The sequence below is a fragment of the Oncorhynchus masou genome, chromosome 20 (assembly GCF_036934945.1).
Source record: "Oncorhynchus masou masou isolate Uvic2021 chromosome 20, UVic_Omas_1.1, whole genome shotgun sequence".
In the NCBI taxonomy this organism is placed as follows: Eukaryota; Metazoa; Chordata; class Actinopteri; order Salmoniformes; family Salmonidae; genus Oncorhynchus; species Oncorhynchus masou.
In genome coordinates, this window is record NC_088231.1 from 23,681,358 (window position 1) to 23,697,863 (window position 16,506).

The 16,506-nt window shown below is 45.9% G+C and overlaps 1 protein-coding gene across 1 annotated transcript in view; it reads left to right on the forward strand.

Moving 5' to 3' along the window:
* Window positions 1–1,673: 1,673 nt before the first annotated feature.
* The window catches only part of LOC135507192 (huntingtin-like), a 190,479-nt gene continuing 175,646 nt past the window's right edge, over window positions 1,674–16,506 (forward strand). The window contains exons 1-5 of the mRNA XM_064926780.1: window positions 1,674–2,097; window positions 4,704–4,787; window positions 9,968–10,088; window positions 10,972–11,031; window positions 11,587–11,666. Of these exons, the coding sequence (XP_064782852.1) occupies window positions 2,000–2,097; window positions 4,704–4,787; window positions 9,968–10,088; window positions 10,972–11,031; window positions 11,587–11,666 (443 nt within the window). The 5' untranslated portion in view covers window positions 1,674–1,999. The remainder of the gene's footprint in view (window positions 2,098–4,703; window positions 4,788–9,967; window positions 10,089–10,971; window positions 11,032–11,586; window positions 11,667–16,506) is intronic.

Here is a 16,506-nt window from a genome sequence, read left to right on the forward strand (position 1 = left end):
GGATAAAGGAGGTGTCCCAGGTAGAACCCAACATTAAAGCAGGATAAAGGATGTGTCCCAGGTAGAACCCAACAGTAAAGCAGGATAAAGGAGGTGTCCCAGATATAACCCAACAGTAAAGCAGGATAAAGGAGGTGTCCCTAACTGAACCCAACAGTAAAGCAGGATACAGGAGGTCCCTAACTGAACCCAACAGTAAAGCAGGATAAAGGAGGTGTCCCAGATGGAACCCAACAGTAAAGCAGGATAAAGGAGGTGTCCCAGGTAGAACCCAACAGTAAAGCAGGATAAAGGAGGTGTCCCTAACTGAACCCAACAGTAAAGCAGGATACAGGAGGTCCCTAACTGAACCCAACAGTAAAACAGGATAAAGGAGGTGTCCCTAACTGAACCCAACAGTAAAGCAGGATAAAGAAGGTGTCCCAAACTGAACCCAATAGTAAAACAGGATAAAGGAGGTGTCCCAAACTGAACCCAACAGTAAAGCAGGATAAAGCAGGTGTCCCAGATAATACCCAACAGTAAAGCAGGATAAAGGAGGTGTCCCTAACTGAACCCAACAGTAAAGCAGGATAAAGGAGGTGTCCCAGGTAGAACCCAACAGTAAAGCAGGATAAAGGAGGTGTCCCAAACTGAACCCAACAGTAAAGCAGGATAAAGGAGGTGTCCCAGGGATAACCCAACAGTAAAGCAGGATAAAGGAGGTGTCCCAAATGGAACCCAACAGTAAAGCAGGATAAAGGAGGTGTCCCAAACTGAACCCAACAGTAAAGCAGGATAAAGGAGGTGTCCCAAACTGAACCCAACAGTAAAGCAGGATAAAGGAGGTGTCCCAGATATAATCCAACATTAAAGCAGGATAAAGCCTCCACCCCTCCATACTGTAGTGTACTACTTTTGACCAGAGTGCTATGGATCCTTGTCAAAAGTGGTGCACTACACGGGGAATAGACTGCCATTTGGGACAGAAAGAAAGCACATATACAGTTGTATCCTACATGTCAGATAGTGATTGAGTGTTGTCGTTTCCTACAGGTACTACATTTCTGGGTGTGTGAGACAGTCATTGGAAGAAAACACTTTTATTTAATTTTGATTGGTACATTTTTCTATTCTACCTGTTCTATTGAAATGTTGATATCACACTAATAAGTGCGCGTGCTGAAATACACTGCAATGTGACTGCAGGGGCTAATGTTTTCAATACGCACTACCTCATCCACATCTCCCCAGAGCAGACACACGCCCTAATCACATGATTCTGCCAAGAGCGCTCACTTGGAAGGAAACTTCCTTTTTTTCCCCCGACTCAACAGTCGGGATTACAGTTGAAAGGCATAGAACGCAAACGGTGCAGATGATATACCGTTCTGATATCACGGAATATCGCCTCGTCGTGCAGGATTTCAGCACTCGTGACGCTCAAAAAAAAAAAAATCCGTTCCCCATCCACCCAATCACGGCTGACAACGGCCCGAGCCTCGTCCTTATTGGTGCCTCCACCCAATCACAACTGACGACGGTCCGAGCCTCGTCCTTATTGGTGCCTCCACCCAATCACGGCTGACGACGGCCCGAGCCTCTTCCTTATTGGTGCCCGCTCTTCCTCTGATTGGCTACCGGTGCAGCGTTGGCCCAACCCTTCCCCACCAACTGTCACAGGAGCTCCCACTTCCTTGTGATTCTGTCCGGGCGCATTGAAGATGGCTTTGAGTATGGATGGTAGTGGCTACATCAACCAGCGTCCTATTCATTTACCAAGGCTATTGTAAAGAAATAAAGGATTTTCTTGCGTCGATAAGTGAAGTCGGAGAGGCGGCAGTAAGTAGTCGCGAGTAGTGTTCATACGCTCGTCGTACTACGGACGGTTCGCTTCCCGGCGCGTGTTTTTTTTGTTTTTTGCTCCCCCCTGGTTGATTCCGATTGGTAGCTAACTGACACTTAACGACAATTTTGTCAATATTATCCACAGCTAAGCTAACCACTGCTGGTAAAAAAAATGGCCACCATGGATAAATTAATGAAGGCCTTTGAATCTCTCAAGTCCTTCCAACAACAACAGGGACCGCCGACGGCCGAGGAGACGGCTCAAAAACAGTACGTCCGTGTTTGTTTATGGTCATTGTGTTGAGAAACTGCTAGCGATGAGTTAAGCTTACATTACATACACGGTAGTTGGCTGGTTAGCTAGCTAGCGAAGCTATTCGCAGGTTATTGCGAGTTAGCGATGCTAACCTTATAGCTAGCTAGCTGTCACCGTGCAGTCCAGGCGACCCTGTCACAACACACACAGCAACACACAGTTTTACACCCCACGTCTATTTGATAGCTGGCGCTTGTAAACAAATGCCAAGGTGCACTAAATATTACGATATCATTTCACTAAAGTAAAATCTTGAAAATAAAATATCAAATCAAGTTTAATTTCTCTTCTCTCATATACATTGTGCAGATTGACTGATTTAGTTTCCCACCCCCCACAATCATTCGTTGCTTGTTGTCTAATATACATTATATTATAATTATATGTATAATTGATTTCAATATGTCTTTTATCAAATCAACATAATGACATATCTGTTTGTCACATGCTTGGTAAACAACAGGTGTAGACTAACAGTGACATGCTTACTGACCGGCCCTTCCCAACAATGCAGAGGGAAAGAAAATAGAGAGATACTAACAGGAGGAATGCAGAGCCTTGAGAAAGTATTCACACCCCTTGACTTTTTCCACGTTTTGTTGTGTTACAAAGTGAGATTAAAAACCATATTCAATTATATTTTTTTGACAACAATCCACACATAAGTATTTTAATGTCAAAGTGGAAGAGAATTTGAACATTTTCTGTGAAAAATAAATGAAAGACCCCCTGAGATGTTTGAATCACATTTTGGCAGCCATTACAGCTGTGGGTCTCTAAGAGATTTTCACACCTGGATTGTACATTTATGTGCACATTATTGTTAAGAAATGCATTTCACGCTTTGTCAAATTGGTTGTTGATCATTGCTAGACAGCTATTTTCAAGTCTTGACATAGATTTTGAAGCTGATTTTTAGGTCAACTGTAACTCGGCCACTCAGGACCATTCAACGTCTTCTTGGTAAGCAAGGTCATTGTCCTGCTGAAAGCAAACTGAACCAGGTTTTCCTCTAGGATTCTTGCCTGTGCTTCGCTCTATTCCATGTATTTTTATCCTAAAAGAAACTCCCTAGTCAATGACAAGCATACCCATAACATGAGTCAGCCATCACCATGCTTGAAAATATGAAGAGTGGTACTCAGTGTAGTTGGATTTGCTCCAAACATAATGTATTGTATTCAGGACATAAATGTAATTGCTTTGCCACATTTGTTTCCAGTTTTACTTTAGTGCCATGTTGCAAACAGGATACATTATTTGGAATATTTAAATTCTGTACAAGCTTCCTTCTTTTCCCTCTGTCACTTAGGTTAGTATATTGTGGCGTAACTACATTGTTGTTGATCCATCCTCAGTTTTCTCCTATCACAGCCATTAAACTCTGTAACTATTTTACAGTCCCCATTGGCCTCGTGGTGAAATCTCTGAGCGGTTTCCTTCCTCTCCGGCAACTGAGTTAGTAGCGACTGACTGTAGTGACTGTGTCTTTGTAGTGACTGGGTGTATTGATACACCATCCAAAGTGTAATGAACATCTTCACCATGTTCAAAGGTAAATTTTCTACCAGTAGGCGCCTTCTTTTTGAATTTCCCTCTGAGCACTGGAAAACCTCCATGGAAAACCTCCCTGGTCTTTGTAGTTGAAACTGTGTTTGAAATTCACTGTTCGACTGATGGACCTTACAGATAATTGTATGTGTTGGAGTACAGAGACGAGGTTGTCATTCAAAAATCATGTTCAACACCATTATTGCACACAGAGCGAGTCCAGGTAACTTATGTGACTTGTTAAGCACATTTTTACTCCTGAACTTATTTAGACATCAACATAACAAAGGGGTGGGAATACATATTGACTCAAGACATTTCAGCTTTGAATTTGAATTCATTTGTAAAAAAATAAATTAAAAAAAAGTCTTAAACATAATTCCACTTTGACATGATGGATTATTGTGTGTAGGACAGTGACACAATCAAATCGCAGTTGAAATCGTTCTAAATTCAGGCTGTAACAAACAAAAGGTGGATGAAAGTCAAGGGGTGTAAAGTCTTCCTGAAAGCTCTGTAGATATACAGGTGCAGATAAAGTGACCAGGCAACAGGGTAGATAATTAACAGTAGCAGCAGCAGCAGCAGCGTACGTGATGAGTCAATGCAGATAGTCCGGCTAGCTATTAGTTAACAATTTAATGAACCATTTAACAGTCTCAATGTAGGTTGTACAGGCATGTACAGTGACCTTGTAATCAGTCTTACCTTTAGCAATAGACTGGCATCACACACACACACACACATTCTCCATTGTTGTTCCACTTCGTTAGGCAAGGTAATGCTACCAGTCTGTCTTCTTTTTTCTTGCATGTGCTTTTAATTAACCCTTTGTTACCTGATTTCTCTCACACACACACACACACACACACACACACACACACACACACACACACACACACACACACACACACACACACACACACACACACACACACACACACACACACACACACACACACACACACACACACTATTGCTCTTTCTCTCCCCCTCTCCCTCTCTGTAGGAAGAAAGAGCTGGCCACCACCAAAAAGGACAGAGTGGCCCACTGCCTGACCATATGTGAGAACATCATAGCCCAGTCTCTGAGGTAAGACTGCTTGCCACCACTGATCTGGGATCAGCTTTACCGGTTATATGTTAATCAGGGATACATTATGTTGATCAGGGTTTAGGATACAGTATATTTATGGTTATATGTTGATCAGGGTTTAGGATACAGTATATTTATGGTTATATGTTGATCAGGGATAGATTATATTTATGGTTATATGTTGATCAGGGTTTAGGATACAATATATTTATGGTTATGTTGATCAGGGTTTAGGATACAGTATATTTATGGTTATATGTTGATCAGGGTTTAGGATACAATATATTTATGGTTACATGTTGATCAGGGTTTAGGATAGAATATATTTATGGTTATATGTTGATCAGGGACACAGTATATTTATGGTTATATGTTGATCAGGGATATATTATATTTATGGTTATATGTTGATCAGGGTTTAGGATACAGTATATTTATGGTTATGTTGATCAGGGTTTAGGATACAGTATATTTATGGTTACATGTTGATCAGGGTTTAGGATACAATATATTTATGGTTATATGTTGATCAGGGACACAGTATATTTATGGTTATATGTTGATCAGGGATATATTATATTTATGGTTATATGTTGATCAGGGTTTAGGATACAGTATATTTATGGTTATGTTGATCAGGGTTTAGGATACAGTATATTTATGGTTATATGTTGATCAGGGTTTAGATACAGTATATTTATGGTTATATGTTGATCAGGGTTTAGGATACAGTATATTTATGGTTATATGTTGATCAGGGATACATTATATTTAAGGTTATATGCTGATCAGGGTTTAGGATACAGTATATTTATGGTTATATGTTGATCAGGGTTTAGGATACAGTATATTTATGGTTATATGTTGATCAGGGATACATTATATTTAAGGTTATATGCTGATCAGGGTTTAGGATACAGTATATTTTTGGTTATATGTTGATCAGGGTTTAGGATACAGTATATTTATGGTTATATGTTGATCAGGGTTTAGGATACATTATATTTAAGGTTATATGTTGATCAGGGATACATTATATTTAAGGTTATATGTTGATCAGGGATAGATTATATTGTATTTGGATTGTTCAGATTCACCATCAGTTTAGCTTGAAACAGTCAGTATATGTGGTCATTTTTAGATATAGAGGATGTTGCTACCTCACTGCATGGTCGATGCGGGACAACAACAGAAGCTCGTTCAGAGTCATCAAAACTTCCACATGGTCTGAACCATTCCCTTTTGAGACTGGGGGTGAAAAGTTGTGCTAGATATTCATGGGGGAAACATTGTCCCGCCCCTAACTGATAGTGGGGTGATCGATGGCCAGTTTCTGTCATGGCTCAGCTCTAGATATATATGGAATGGTGATCGATGGCCAGTTTCTCTCATGGCTCAGCTCTAGATATATATGGAATGGTGATAGATGGCCAGTTTCTCTCATGGCTCAGCTCTAGATATATATGGAATGGTGATCGATGGCCAGTTTCTCTCATGGCTCAGCTCTAGATATATATGGAATGGTGATCGATGGCCAGTTTCTCTCATGGCTCAGCTCTAGATATATATGGAATGGTGATAGATGGCCAGTTTCTGTCATGGCTCAGCTCTAGATATATATGGAATGGTGATAGATGGCCAGTTTCTCTCATGGCTCAACTCTAGATATATATGGAATGGTGATCGATGGCCAGTTTCTCTCATGGCTCAACTCTAGATATATATGGAATGGTGATAGATGGCCAGTTTCTCTCATGGCTCAGCTCTAGATATATATGGAATGGTGATAGATGGCCAGTTTCTCTCATGGCTCAGCTCTAGATATATATGGAATGGTGATAGATGGCCAGTTTCTCTCATGGCTCAGCTCTAGATATATATGGAATGGTGATTGATGGCCAGTTTCTCTCATGGCTCAGCTCTAGATATATATGGAATGGTGATTGATGGCCAGTTTCTCTCATGGCTCAGCTCTAGATATATATGGAATGGTGATAGATGGCCAGTTTCTCTCATGGCTCAGCTCTAGATATATATGGAATGGTGATAGATGGCCAGTTTCTCTCATGGCTCAGCTCTAGATATATATGGAATGGTGATTGATGGCCAGTTTCTCTCATGGCTCAGCTCTAGATATATATGGAATGGTGATAGATGGCCAGTTTCTCTCATGGCTCAGCTCTAGATATATATGGAATGGTGATCGATGGCCAGTTTCTCTCATGGCTCAGCTCTAGATATATATGGAATGGTGATCGATGGCCAGTTTCTCTCATGGCTCAACTCTAGATATATATGGAATGGTGATAGATGGCCAGTTTCTCTCATGGCTCAGCTCTAGATATATATGGAATGGTGATCGATGGCCAGTTTCTGCCATGGCTCAGCTCTAGATATATATGGAATGGTGATAGATGGCCAGTTTCTCTCATGGCTCAGCTCTAGATATATATGGAATGGTGATAGATGGCCAGTTTCTCTCATGGCTCAGCTCTAGATATATATGGAATGGTGATAGATGGCCAGTTTCTCTCATGGCTCAGCTCTAGATATATATGGAACAGTGATAATGGCCAGTTTCTCTCATGGCTCAGCTCTAGATATTAATGGAATGGTGATCGATGGCCAGTTTCTCTCATGGCTCAGCTCTAGATATATATGGAATGGTGATAGATGGCCAGTTTCTCTCATGGCTCAGCTCTAGATATATATGGAATGGTGATAGATGGCCAGTTTCTGTCATGGCTCAGCTCTAGATATATATGGAATGGTGATCGATGGCCAGTTTCTCTCATGGCTCAGCTCTAGATATATATGGAATGGTGATAGAAGGCCAGTTTCTCTCATGGCTCAGCTCTAGATATATATGGAATGGTGATAGATGGCCAGTTTCTCTCATGGCTCAGCTCTAGATATATATGGAATGGTGATCGATGGCCAGTTTCTGTCATGGCTCAGCTCTAGATATATATGGAATGGTGATCGATGGCCAGTTTCTCTCATGGCTCAGCTCTAGATATATATGGAATGGTGATAGAAGGCCAGTTTCTCTCATGGCTCAGCTCTAGATATATATGGAATGGTGATAGATGGCCAGTTTCTCTCATGGCTCAGCTCTAGATATATATGGAATGGTGATCGATGGCCAGTTTCTCTCATGGCTCAGCTCTAGATATATATGGAATGGTGATAGATGGCCAGTTTCTCTCATGGCTCAGCTCTAGATATATATGGAATGGTGATAGATGGCCAGTTTCTCTCATGGCTCAGCTCTAGATATATATGGAATGGTGATCGATGGCCAGTTTCTCTCATGACTCAGCTCTAGATATATATGGAATGGCCTTTTTAAAGAGGTGCTCATCCCTGTACGGTACTGAGAGGTGCTCATCCCTGTACGGTACTGAGAGGTGCTCATCCCTGTACGGTACTGAGAGGTGCTCATCCCTGTACGGTGCTCATCCCTGTGCGGTACTGAGAGGTGCTCATCCCTGTGCGGTACTGAGAGGTGCTCATCCCTGTGCGGTACTGAGAGGTGCTCATCCCTGTGCGGTACTGAGAGGTGCTCATCCCTGTGCGGTACTGAGAGGTGCTCATCCCTGTGCGGTACTGAGAGGTGCTCATCCCTGTGCGGTACTGAGAGGTGCTCATCCCTGTACGGTACTGAGAGGTGCTCATCCCTGTACGTATACCATATTGGCTGTAGACTTGTAGACCAGTATAGTTCTGTTGGCTCTGCTTCTGAAACCACATATATCATATTGGCTGTAGACCAGTATCGTCAGTGATTTCAGTATGGAGGGGGGTATCAGAATGGGGTGTGTGGAGGGGGGTATCAGAATGAGGTGTGTGGAGGGGGGTATCAGAATGAGGTGTGTGGAGGGGGGTATCAGAATGAGGTGTGTGGAGGGGGGGGTATCAGAATGAGGTGTGTGGAGGGGGGGGGTATCAGAATGAGGTGTGTGGAGGGGGGGTATCAGAATGAGGTGTGTGGAGGGGGGGTATCAGAATGAGGTGTGTGGAGGGGGGGTATCAGAATGAGGTGTGGAGGGGGGATATCAGAATGAGGTGTGTGGAGGAGGGGTCAGAATGAGGTGTGTGGAGGGGGGGTATCAGAATGAGGTGTGTGAGGGGGTATCAGAATGAGGTGTGTGGAGGGGGGATATCAGAATGAGGTGTGTGGAGGGGGTATCAGAATGAGGTGTGTGAGGGGGTATCAGAATGAGGTGTGTGGAGGGGGGTATCAGAATGAGGTGTGGAGGGGGATATCAGAATGAGGTGTGTGGAGGGGGGTCAGAATGCGGTGTGTGGAGGGGGGATATCAGAATGAGGTGTGTGGAGGGGGGGTATCAGAATGAGGTGTGTGGAGGGGGGGTATCAGAATGAGGTGTATGGAGGGGGGGTATCAGAATGAGGTGTGTGGAGGGGGTATCAGAATGAGGTGTGTGGAGGGGGGGGGGGTATCAGAATGAGGTGTGTGGAGGGGGATATCAGAATGAGGTGTGTGGAGGGGGGGGTATCAGAATGAGGTGTGTGGAGGGGGGGGTATCAGAATGAGGTGTGTGGAGGGGGTATCAGAATGAGGTGTGGAGGGGGATATCAGAATGAGGTGTGTGGAGGAGGGGTCAGAATGAGGTGTGTGGAGGGGGTATCAGAATGAGGTGTGTGAGGGGGTATCAGAATGAGGTGTGTGGAGGGGGGATATCAGAATGAGGTGTGTGGAGGGGGGTATCAGAATGAGGTGTGTGAGGGGGGTATCAGAATGAGGTGTGTGAGGGGGGATATCAGAATGAGGTGTGTGGAGGAGGGGGATATCAGAATGAGGTGTGTGGAGGGGGGGATATCAGAATGAGGTGTGTGGAGGGGGGATATCAGAATGAGGTGTGTGGAGGGGGGTATCAGAATAAGGTGTTTGGAGGGGGTATCAGAATGAGGTGTGTGGAGGGGGGTATCAGAATGAGGTGTGTGGAGGGGGATATCAGAATGAGGTGTGTGGAGGGGGGGGTCAGAATGAGGTGTGTGGAGGGGGGGTGTCAGAATGAGGTGTGTGGAGGGGGGGGTATCAGAATGAGGTGTGTGGAGGGGGGGTATCAGAATGAGGTGTGTGTGAGGGGGTGTCAGAATGAGGTGTGTGTTTAATGACAGTTCCTCTCTTGTCTCTATGGCTGTGGGATTAGAACCTCTCCGGAGTTCCAGAAGCTTCTGGGCATCGCCATGGAGATGTTCTTGCTGTGCAGCGACGACAGAGAGTCGGACGTCAGGATGGTGGCAGACGAGTGCCTGAACAAAATCATCAAAGTGAGTGAGGACCCCATCTTCTGCTCTCCTCAGACCTATATGTTATGACTCTCTTTCTCTCTATCTAGTTCTCTCTCGTTCTCTCTCGTTCTCTCATTCTCTCTATCTAGTTCTCTTTCTCTCTATCTAGTTCTTTCTCTCGTTCTCTCTATCTAGTTCTCTTTCTCTCTATCTAGTTCTTTCTCTCGTTCTCTCTATCTAGTTCTCTTTCTCTCTATCTAGTTCTTTCTCTCGTTCTCTAGCTAGTTCTCTCTCGTATTCTCTCGTTCTCTCCATCTCGTTCTCTATATCTTTCTCTCTATCTAGTTCTCTCTATCAAGTTCTCTATCTTTCTCTCTGCCTAGTTCTCTTTCTCTCTATCTAGTTCTTTCTCTCATTCTCTCTGTCTAGTTCTCTCTCGTTCTCTCTATCTAGTTTTCTTTCTCTCTATCTAGTTCTTTCTCTCGTTCTCTCTCGTTCTCTCTATCTAGTTCTCTCTCGTTCTCTCTATCTAGTTCTCTCTCGTTCTCTCTAGCTAGTTCTCTCTCGTTCTCTAGCTAGTTCGCTCTTGTTCTCTCTATCTAGTTCTCTCTCTCTGACTCGTTCTCTCTCTCTCGTTCTCTCTAGCTAGTTCTCTCTCGTTCTCTAGCTAGTTCGCTCTTGTTCTCTCTATCTAGTTCTCTCTCTCTGACTCGTTCTCTCTCTCTCGTTCTCTCTAGCTAGTTCTCTCTCGTTCTCTAGCTAGTTCGCTCTTGTTCTCTCTATCTAGTTCTCTCTCTCTGACTCGTTCTCTCTCTCTCGTTCTCTCTCTCTCGTTCTCTCTCTCTCGTTCTCTCTCTCTGACTCGTTCTCTCTATCTATTTCTGTCAGGTTGTAGTTATGTCTCTCTGTCTCCATCTATCAGGCGCTGATGGACTCCAACCTGCCCAGACTTCAGCTGGAGCTCTACAAAGAAATTAAAAAGGTGCCGATCGGTTTGTAGATGATGTTGTTGTTATGGGGTCCTATCGTTATGGGGTCCTGTCGTTATGGGGTCCTGTCGTTATGGGGTCCTGTCGTTATGGGGTCCTGTCGTTATGGGGTCCTGTCGTTATGGAGTCCTGTCGTTATGGAGTCCTGTCGTTATGGGGTCCTGTCGTTATGGGGTGCTGTCGTTATGGGGTGCTGTCGTTATGGAGTCCTGTCGTTATGGGGTCCCGTCGTTATGGGGTGCCGTCGTTATGGGGTGCCGTCGTTATGGGGTGCCGTCGTTATGGGGTCCTGTCGTTATGGGGTCCTGTCGTTATGGGGTCCTGCTGTTATGGAGTCCTGTTCACTGATCCTCAATGGATTGATGTGGTAACTGATGATGATGAAGAGTAAGACTAATATTATGACACATGTTATTTGTGATTGACTGTGGGGGTTTTGGTTACGATGATGAGGGGAAATATCAGGGTGGTAATATTTATGTTGATGATGATGATGATGGACATGTTGATGAAGATGATGATGGTGTGTGTGTATATCTATCTGTTAGAACGGTGCCTCTCGGAGCCTGAGGGCTGCTCTCTGGAGGTTCGCTGAGCTAGCACACCTCGTCAGACCACAGAAATGCAGGTAGGAGACACACACACACACACACACACACACACACACACACACACCTGAGTAAGCGCAGAGATCAAGTGCATTCTGCACGTCATACTTTAAATGTATTTATAGAATGTGAAGTATGGATTTATACACTCTGGTCTAACCAGCATTTAGACTGGATTTATACACTCTGGTCTAAACAGCATTTAGACTGGATTTATACACTCTGGTCTAAGCAGCATTTAGACTGGATTTATACACTCTGGTCTGAACAGCATTTAGACTGGATTTATACACTCTGGTCTAAACAGCAATTAGACTGGATTTATACACTGTGGTCTAAACAGCATTTAGACTGGATTTATACACTCTGGTCTAAACAGCATTTAGACTGGATTTATACACTCTGGTCTAAACAGCATTTAGACTGGATTTATACACTCTGGTCTAAACAGCATTTAGACTGGATTTATACACTCTGGTCTAAACAGCATTTAGACTGGATTTATACACTCTGGTCTAAACAGCATTTAGACTGGATTTATACACTCTGGTCTCAACAGCATTTAGACTGGATTTATACACTCTGGTCTAAACAGCATTTAGACTGGATTTATACACTCTGGTCTCAACAGAAATTTTGTCCTGTGGGGTAATACTATGAGGTGGGGTAATACTATGAGGTGGGGTAATACTATGAGGTGGGGTAATACTATGAGGTGGGGTAATACTATGAGGTGGGGTAATACTATGAGGTGTTGGGTCCTGTGGGGTAATACTATGAGGTGTTGGGTCCTGTGGGGTAATACTATGAGGTGGGGTAATACTATGAGGTGGGGTAATACTATGAGGTGGGGTAATACTATGAGGTGTTGGGTTCTGTGGGGTAATACTATGAGGTGTTGGGTCCTGTGGGGTAATACTATGAGGTGGGGTAATACTATGAGGTGGGGTAATACTATGAGGTGGGGTAATACTATGAGGTGTTGGGTCCTGTGGGGTAATACTATGAGGTGTTGGGTCCTGTGGGGTAATACTATGAGGTGTTGGGTCCTGTGGGGTAATACTATGAGGTGGGGTAATACTATGAGGTGTTGGGTCCTGTGGGGTAATACTATGAGGTGGGGTAATACTATGAGGTGTTGGGTCCTGTGGGGTAATACTATGAGGTGGGGTAATACTATGAGGTGGGGTAATACTATGAGGGGGGGTAATACTATGAGGTGGGGTAATACTATGAGGTGTTGGGCCCTGTGGGGTAATACTATGAGGTGGGGTAATACTATGAGGTGGGGTAATACTATGAGGTGGGGTAATACTATGAGGTGTTGGGTCCTGTGGGGTAATACTATGAGGTGGGGTAATACTATGAGGTGTTGGGTCCTGTGGGGTAATACTATGAGGTGTGGGTCCTGTGGGGTAATACTATGAGGTGGGGTAATACTATGAGGTGGGGTAATACTATGAGGTGTTGGGTTCTGTGGGGTAATACTATGAGGTGTTGGGTCCTGTGGGGTAATACTATGAGGTGGGGTAATACTATGAGGTGTTGGGTCCTGTGGGGTAATACTATGAGGTGTGGGTCCTGTGGGGTAATACTATGAGGTGGGGTAATACTATGAGGTGGGGTAATACTATGAGGTGGGGTAATACTATGAGGTGTTGGGTCCTGTGGGGTAATACCATGAGGTGGGGTAATACTATGAGGTGGGGTAATACTATGAGGTGGGGTAATACTATGAGGTGGGGTAATACTATGAGGTGGGGTAATACTATGAGGTGGGGTAATACTATGAGGTGGGGTAATACTATGAGGTGTGGGTCCTGTGGGGTAATACTATGTGGTGCTGGGTCCTGTGGGGTAATACTATGAGGTGTTGGGTCCTGTGGGGTAATACTATGAGGTGGGGTAATACTATGAGGTGGGGTAATACTATGAGGTGGGGTAATACTATGAGGTGGGGTAACACTATGAGGTGTTGGGTCCTGTGGGGTAATACTATGAGGTGGGGTAATACTATGAGGTGTTGGGTCCTGTGGGGTAATACTATGAGGTGGGGTAATACTATGAGGTGGGGTAATACTATGAGGTGTTGGGTCCTGTGGGGTAATACTATGAGGTGTTGGGTCCTGTGGGGTAATACTATGAGGTGGGGTAATACTATGAGGTGGGGTAATACTATGAGGTGGGGTAACACTATGAGGTGTTGGGTCCTGTGGGGTAATACTATGAGGTGGGGTAATACTATGAGGTGTTGGGTCCTGTGGGGTAATACTATGAGGTGGGGTAATACTATGAGGTGGGGTAATACTATGAGGTGTTGGGTCCTGTGGGGTAATACTATGAGGTGTTGGGTCCTGTGGGGTAATACTATGAGGTGGGGTAATACTATGAGGTGGGGTAATACTATGAGGTGGGGTAATACTATGAGGTGGGGTAATACTATGAGGTGGGGTAATACTATGAGGTGGGGTAATACTATGAGGTGGGGTAATACTATGAGGTGGGGTAATACTATGAGGTGTGGGTCCTGTGGGGTAATACTATGAGGTGGGGTAATACTATGAGGTGGGGTAATACTATGAGGTGTTGGGTCCTGTGGGGTAATACTATGAGGTGGGGTAATACTATCAGGTGGGGTAATACTATGAGGTGGGGTAATACTATGAGGTGGGGTAATACTATGAGGTGGGGTAATACTATGTGGGGTAATACTATGAGGTGGGGTAATACTATGAGGTGGGGTAATACTATGAGGTGTTGGGTCCTGTGGGGTAATACTATGAGGTGGGGTAATACTATGAGGTGTTGGGTCCTGTGGGGTAATACTATGAGGTGGGGTAATACTATGAGGTGTTGGGTCCTGTGGGGTAATACTATGAGGTGGGGTAATACTATGAGGTGGGGTAATACTATGAGGTGGGGTAATACTATGAGGTGGGGTAATACTATGAGGTGTTGGGTCCTGTGGGGTAATACTATGAGGTGGGGTAATACTATGAGGTGGGGTAATACTATGAGGTGTTGGGTCCTGTGGGGTAATACTATGAGGTGGGGTAATACTATGAGGTGGGGTAATACTATGAGGTGGGGTAATACTATGAGGTGTTGGGTCCTGTGGGGTAATACTATGAGGTGGGGTAATACTATGAGGTGTTGGGTCCTGTGGGTTAATACTATGAGGTGGGGTAATACTATGAGGTGTTGGGTCCTGTGGGGTAATACTATGAGGTGGGGTAATACTATGAGGTGGGGTAATACTATGAGGTGTTGGGTCCTGTGGGGTAATACTATGAGGTGGAGTAATACTATGAGGTGGGGTAATACTATGAGGTGGGGTAATACTATGAGGTGTTGGGTCCTGTGAGGTAATACTATGAGGTGTTGGGTCCTGTGGGGTAATACTATGAGGTGTTGGGTCCTGTGAGGTCCTCCCTCCTCCCTCCCTCTTCTCTCCCTCCTCCAGACCGTACCTGGTGCACCTCCTCCCTCCCTCTTCTCTCCCTCCTCCAGACCGTACCTGGTGAACCTCCTCCCTCCCTCTTCTCTCCCTCCTCCAGACCGTACCTGGTGAACCTCCTCCCTCCCTCTTCTCTCCCTCCTCCAGACCGTACCTGGTGAACCTCCTCCCTCCCTCTTCTCTCCCCTCCAGACCGTACCTGGTGAACCTCCTCCCTCCCTCTTCTCTCCCTCCTCCAGACCGTACCTGGTGAACCTCCTCCCTCCCTCTTCTCCCCCTCCTCCAGACCGTACCTGGTGAACCTCCTCCCTCCCTCTTCTCTCCCTCCTCCAGACCGTACCTGGTGAACCTCCTCCCTCCCTCTTCTCTCCCTCCTCCAGACCGTACCTGGTGAACCTCCTCCCTCCCTCCCTCTTCTCCCCCTCCTCCAGACCGTACCTGGTGAACCTCCTCCCTCCCCCTTCTCTCCCTCCTCCGTACCGTACCTGGTGAACCTCCTCCCTCCCTCTTCTCTCCCTCCTCCAGACCGTACCTGGTGAACCTCCTCCCTCCCTCTTCTCTCCCTCCTCCAGACCGTACCTGGTGAACCTCCTCCCTCCCTCTTCTCTCCCTCCTCCAGACCGTACCTGGTGAACCTCCTCCCTCCCTCTTCTCTCCCTCCTCCAGACCGTACCTGGTGAACCTCCTCCCTCCCTCTTCTCTCCCTCCTCCAGACCGTACCTGGTGAACCTCCTCCCTCCCTCTTCTCTCCCTCCTCCAGACCGTACCTGGTGAACCTCCTCCCTCCCTCTTCTCCCCCTCCTCCAGACCGTACCTGGTGAACCTCCTCCCTCCCTCTTCTCTCCCTCCTCCAGACCGTACCTGGTGAACCTCCTCCCTCCCTCTTCTCTCCCTCCTCCAGGCCGTACCTGGTGAACCTCCTCCCTCCCTCTTCTCCCCCTCCTCCAGACCGTACCTGGTGAACCTCCTCCCCTCCCTCTTCTCTCCCTCCTCCAGACCGTACCTGGTGAACCTCCTCCCTCCCTCTTCTCTCCCTCCTCCAGACCGTACCTGGTGAACCTCCTCCCTCCCTCCCTCTTCTCCCCCTCCTCCAGACCGTACCTGGTGAACCTCCTCCCTCCCTCTTCTCTCCCTCCTCCAGACCGTACCTGGTGAACCTCCTCCCTCCCTCTTCTCTCCCTCCTCCAGACCGTACCTGGTGAACCTCCTCCCTCCCTCTTCTCTCCCTCCTCCAGACCGTACCTGGTGAACCTCCTCCCTCCCTCTTCTCTCCCTCCTCCAGACCGTACCTGGTGAACCTCCTCCCTCCCTCTTCTCCCCCTCCTCCAGACCGTACCTGGTGAACCTCCTCCCTCCCTCTTCTCTCCCTCCTCCAGACCGTACCTGGTGAACCTCCTCCCTCC